The sequence below is a fragment of the Cebus imitator genome, unplaced genomic scaffold (genome assembly GCF_001604975.1).
Source record: "Cebus imitator isolate Cc_AM_T3 unplaced genomic scaffold, Cebus_imitator-1.0 Scaffold75, whole genome shotgun sequence".
NCBI classification, from domain to species: Eukaryota; Metazoa; Chordata; class Mammalia; order Primates; family Cebidae; genus Cebus; species Cebus imitator.
This window is the reverse complement of record NW_016107390.1, coordinates 3,284,728-3,289,489: the sequence shown is the minus strand read 5'-3', so window position 1 is coordinate 3,289,489 and position 4,762 is coordinate 3,284,728. Positions and strand designations below refer to the sequence as shown.

The 4,762-nt window shown below is 35.3% G+C and overlaps 1 protein-coding gene across 1 annotated transcript in view; it reads left to right on the top strand.

Annotated features, from left to right (window-relative positions):
- CATSPERE (catsper channel auxiliary subunit epsilon) overlaps positions 1-4,762 on the top strand; it is a 163,265-nt gene that overhangs the window by 10,398 nt on the left and 148,105 nt on the right. Inside the window, exons 3-4 of the mRNA XM_017531963.2 lie at positions 3,479-3,552; positions 3,843-3,912. Coding sequence (XP_017387452.1) covers positions 3,479-3,552; positions 3,843-3,912 — 144 coding nt within the window. The remainder of the gene's footprint in view (positions 1-3,478; positions 3,553-3,842; positions 3,913-4,762) is intronic.

Below are 4,762 nucleotides of genomic sequence, written 5' to 3'. Positions count from 1 at the left end.
ACCTAATATCATACTTGGAAAACCATAAAAAGATTAATAAAAAAAAAAAAAAAAAAAAAAAAAAGAAATTGGCTCATGTGATTGAGAGTCTGGCAAGTCTAAAATTTTTAGATCAGGGAGGTGGGGGAGGAGAAGAAAAAAATGTTTTTTAATAAAATTTTTAGGTCAGGCCAGCAGGCTAGAAACTCAGGCAAGAGTTAATGCTGCAGTCATGAGACAGAATTTCTTTTTATCCAGGAAACCTCAGTTTTTGCTCTTTAGGATTTCAGCTGATTGGTTGAGGCCTCACCCTCATGACAGAGGGTGTTTATTCTCCTTCTTTACTTAAAGTTAGCTGATTGTAGATTTAAACCACCTCTGCAGAATACCTCACAGCAATACCCAGATTAGTGTTTGATTAAATAACTGGGTACTAGGTTCTAGCCAAGTTGATACATAAAACTAACCCTCACATTAGGTTATAGTTTCCATTTGTTTCTTGGGAAAGTCTTAGCAGTGTTTTTACAGAGATGTTATTCTGCCTCTTATTCTCTTTCTTATGACTGTGTGGGATTTGGTTGCGATCCTTTTTCTGTTGCTCATTTTTCTACATGAAATTAATGTTCCCAATCTTTACGGATGGGAGGAGTGGGTCAGAATAACTTTTCTGACCTCTCGGCTTCAGTGTTCCCACTTCTGCTGTTTTGTAGTGGAGAAGAATCAAGTTAATGCTTTTAAGTTCTGTTTCCCTTCCTCATCTATGTCTTCCCTTTGTCTTTCTTCCCCTTTCCTGCTCTATTGCATTTCTTCTACCTGCGTTTCTGTTCACTCTGGGTCTTTGTTCTAGAAGGCGTCTTCGGCTGATTGGTCCTGTGGTTGATAGGTCCTGGCTTGGAGTTTATAGATCCCAGCTTCGCCTGTCCTTTCAGATATTATTGGCACCTCTTGCATGGAACTTTAGAAATTGCCACGTTCGGAATCCCCTTCAGTTAGAGTTGCTGTCCTCAGATTGGCCTGCCATTGCCCTTACTGAACATCTGTTACTGATTTAGGGGTTCTCGTCTCCTCAGGTTTACCTTACTGGCTTTCTTTCATTTCCTTATACTGATCTCATACAAATCTGCTAGTTTTTGTTGGTTTCCTCCAACCCACTTATATTTTGGGATTTGAGAGATGCCTTGTTACCGAGTTTTATTATTGATTGTTGTCCAGTGTTTTTGGAGACTATCCTAATTGTTCTTTCTGTGTTTATTAGGAAATTTAAATAGATTTAACAAACTGCATCGCCATCGCCCCTTCCCAATGCTCTTTCATTTTTTTCTTTTGTAAATTTCTATTTTTACTCTTTCTTATACCTTTCCTTTTATTTGGGGGGACCTTCTCTGTTGTCCCTTTGTTATCGTCTCAATCAATAGAGCTTATTCACTTTTAAATTGTCATTTCTTTTGTATACATTTAAGGTGACAGATTTTCTTCTAGAAACTTTTCTTTTTCTTTCTCTTTTTTTTTAATTTTTCTTTTTGAGACGAAGTCTCACTCTGTCCCCCAGGCTGGAGTGCAGTGGCGGAATCTCGGCTCACTGCAACCTCCGCCTCCTGGGTTCAATCGATTCTCCTAACTTATTCCCCTGAGTAGCTGAGATTACAGGCTCATGCCACCATACCTGGCTAATTTTTGTATTTTCAGTAGAGACAGAATTTCACCATGTTGGCCAGGCTGGTCTCAAACTCCTGGTCTCAAGTGATCCACCTGCCTCAGTCTCCCAAAGTGCTAAGATTACAGGTGTGAGCCACCACCTCTGGCCTAAAAACTTCTTATACTACATACCATGAATTTTTAATAATATTAAATGCTTTTACTGTTTATTCATAAACATTTAATAATTTACATCATGATTTTTGCTTATGAATCATTCAGAAGTACAGGTTTTGTTTTTGCTTTTATTTTTTAAAGACTCCAAATATCTTAGGATTTTTTTCTGGCTAACTTTATGAGAAATTCTAATTTTATTTCACTAATATCAAAGGACATGGTATATGTGATAGTAATTCTTTAAAATTGGTTAAAACTTTCCTTGGAAGTGTGGTCAGTTTTGGTAATTGTTCTATGTGAGCTTGCAAATGATGTATACATTTTCTATTGCTTAATTTTGGGGCTGGGTACAATGGCTCATGCCTGTAATCCTGGCACTTTGGGAGGCTGTAGTAGGAGGACTGCTTGAGGCCATGAGTTTGAGACAAGCCTGGTCAACATAGTGAGATCCCGTCTCTATTAAAACAAAAAGTAAAAGGGAAAAACTTTTTAGGAATGTATATCATTTTAACATATATATCATAAACTTACTAACTATATTTTTTAAGTCTTTGACTACCTTTCCCTCTTTCCCCAAGTGTGAGAAAAGTATGTTAAAAATCTACCACTATATTTATGGCTTTTGAAATTTCTTCTAGTAATTCCATCAAATTTTGTTTAATATATTTCAAAGTTATGTTGTATCTTCTCATGAATTTTTCTGTTTTTTCTTTTTATACACTATCCTATAATATAAAATCTATGAAACAGGTGGCATTATATCTCCATTTTCCAAGTTAAAACACCAAAGCAGTCTTCATCTATGTTCATATAATTTTGTGTCAAGTATTAGAAGGTAAAATTGGATTCCAACTCTGGCTGAAGAGGAGTATCAGTGCTGAAACTAAGGCTGACAATGTTAGAAAGTGACTTGGTATATTCCAGAGGGGAAAGAAAGAATTTCTAAATGAAACAATAGAGAGGCAGGAAAAAAAGTAGCTTTAGAAATAAGAAAAAGGTGCCCAATGAAAGTTGTGTTAATAGTAATATGTAGATAATAGAATGTCAGAATTAAAAGTGACTTATTTTTAAGTGAAGATCATTTCTCATTTGCCTTTTTTTATAATCCCCAGACACTGCTTACTGAATATATTCTTTCTTTCTTTCTTTCTTTCTTTTTTGAGATGGAGTTTCACTCTTGTCGCCCAGGCTGGAGTGCAATGGCATGATTTTGGCTCACTGCAACCTCCACCTCCCGGGTTCAAGCAATTCTCCTGCCTCAGCCTCCCAAGTAGCTAGGATTACAGGCACCTGCCACTGCATCCAGATAATTTTTGTGTTTTTAGTAGAGACGGGGTTTCACCATGTTGGCCAGGCTGGACTCGAACTCCTGACCTCAGGTGATCCACCTGCCTCGGCCTCCCACAGTGCTGGGGTTACAGGCATGAGCACCACACCTGGCTAATAGATTGTTTCTGAAGTAAATAAAATTAAAAGTTTATAGTTTTTTGGAGTGACTGCTTAAGTCTCCCAGGTGGGTTAATTTACCTTTTCTTTGTCACATTACTTTGTACAATTTAAGGGGAATTGAATTTTATTTATTTTTTCCTTAAATAATTAGGACCCAGAAAATTGAATCCTACAACTGAGTCCTGAGGTGAAAATTTTGAATAATATTTTTTGTTTGAACTCTTACTTTCTTTTTTAGATTGGGTTAGAGTATGATGGAACATCATTTACTGAGTGGAGTGTGCCAGAAACTTGTAATGTGATAGATAAAAGGTAAGATTTATGCCATGATTATCAATGTATGTGTATATTTTTTAAATCATTCATATAATATGAACATTCAGATTCAAGCCTGTGATTTAATGTAAATTTTCTTTCATTAAGGAGATGTGAAAAGTAAGACAAAATCACATTGAATATGGTATAGAAGTAAAATATTGCAAATATTTTAAAGTGTCTCTTAATAGCATACGATTGAAGTTTTTAGGCTTAAAAAATAGTAAGGGAATTTTATTAATCTATATGCACCTGTAGTTATTATTTCCCATCTCTTTAAACACTAGATTCCCCGTGACAGAATTGCGTTGTCCTTCACCTGGTGTTTATGCTGTAAAACCAATTGTTGTGGGCTCAGTAAGTTGATTTTAATTATAAGTTATTAAATCTTGAATAATCATCCTGTTATCCTGTTACATTTGATTTTGCCTTTCTTTTGAGCTTTTCAATCTAATCTAACCTGTTTTAAATAGTATTTATTGTAACTATAAATACGTGCTATTTTAAAGTTATTGGCATATGTCAATTCTAAATTATAAAATTATATACAGTTTTGATCTTAGTATTTTTATTAATAAGTATGTTAAAGCTCATAGCCACCACCTTAATGGCAGTAGGACTCTCAGATGAATGGGTCTCATGTCATACACTTTTATGCCAACACCTAGGATTAGGAGTAATTTCTAGCAGATTTATTTTTACTCCACTGCATTTTGTTCAATTGAAAAAATCATGTGAATGCGAATGAATTAGAGTGAGGTTGAATCTCTCTAGTTTACCAAAAACACCCAAAGACAAAGTAAAACATTTTAAGACATTGGTACTTTAATAATAAGTAACAAAATACTGGCCACATACCTCACAGCTGATGTTCCCACACAACCGTGTCTGAAGCTACAGTCCTACAGATGCCATGTGACCAATCCTGCCTTTACTTTGAGGCTTGGGCCTTCTCTTTAACTAAAAAACCTTAGTGTCAAGGCACAAGGGGACAGAGTGATGTGGGAGAGGCCAGATGAATATTAATTTGTTTTTCAATCCTTATGGAGTGAAAACTGTTTGAATTTGTCTTTTTGAGTCTATGATTATTTGTGTGTTTCAAGAACACAATCTATGAAGAAGTAAAGGACTCCTTTTCCTTCTGTAGTTGAAGAGATACATCTGACTTTTCTTTTTTCTTTTCTTTTTTCTTTTTTTTTTTTTTTTT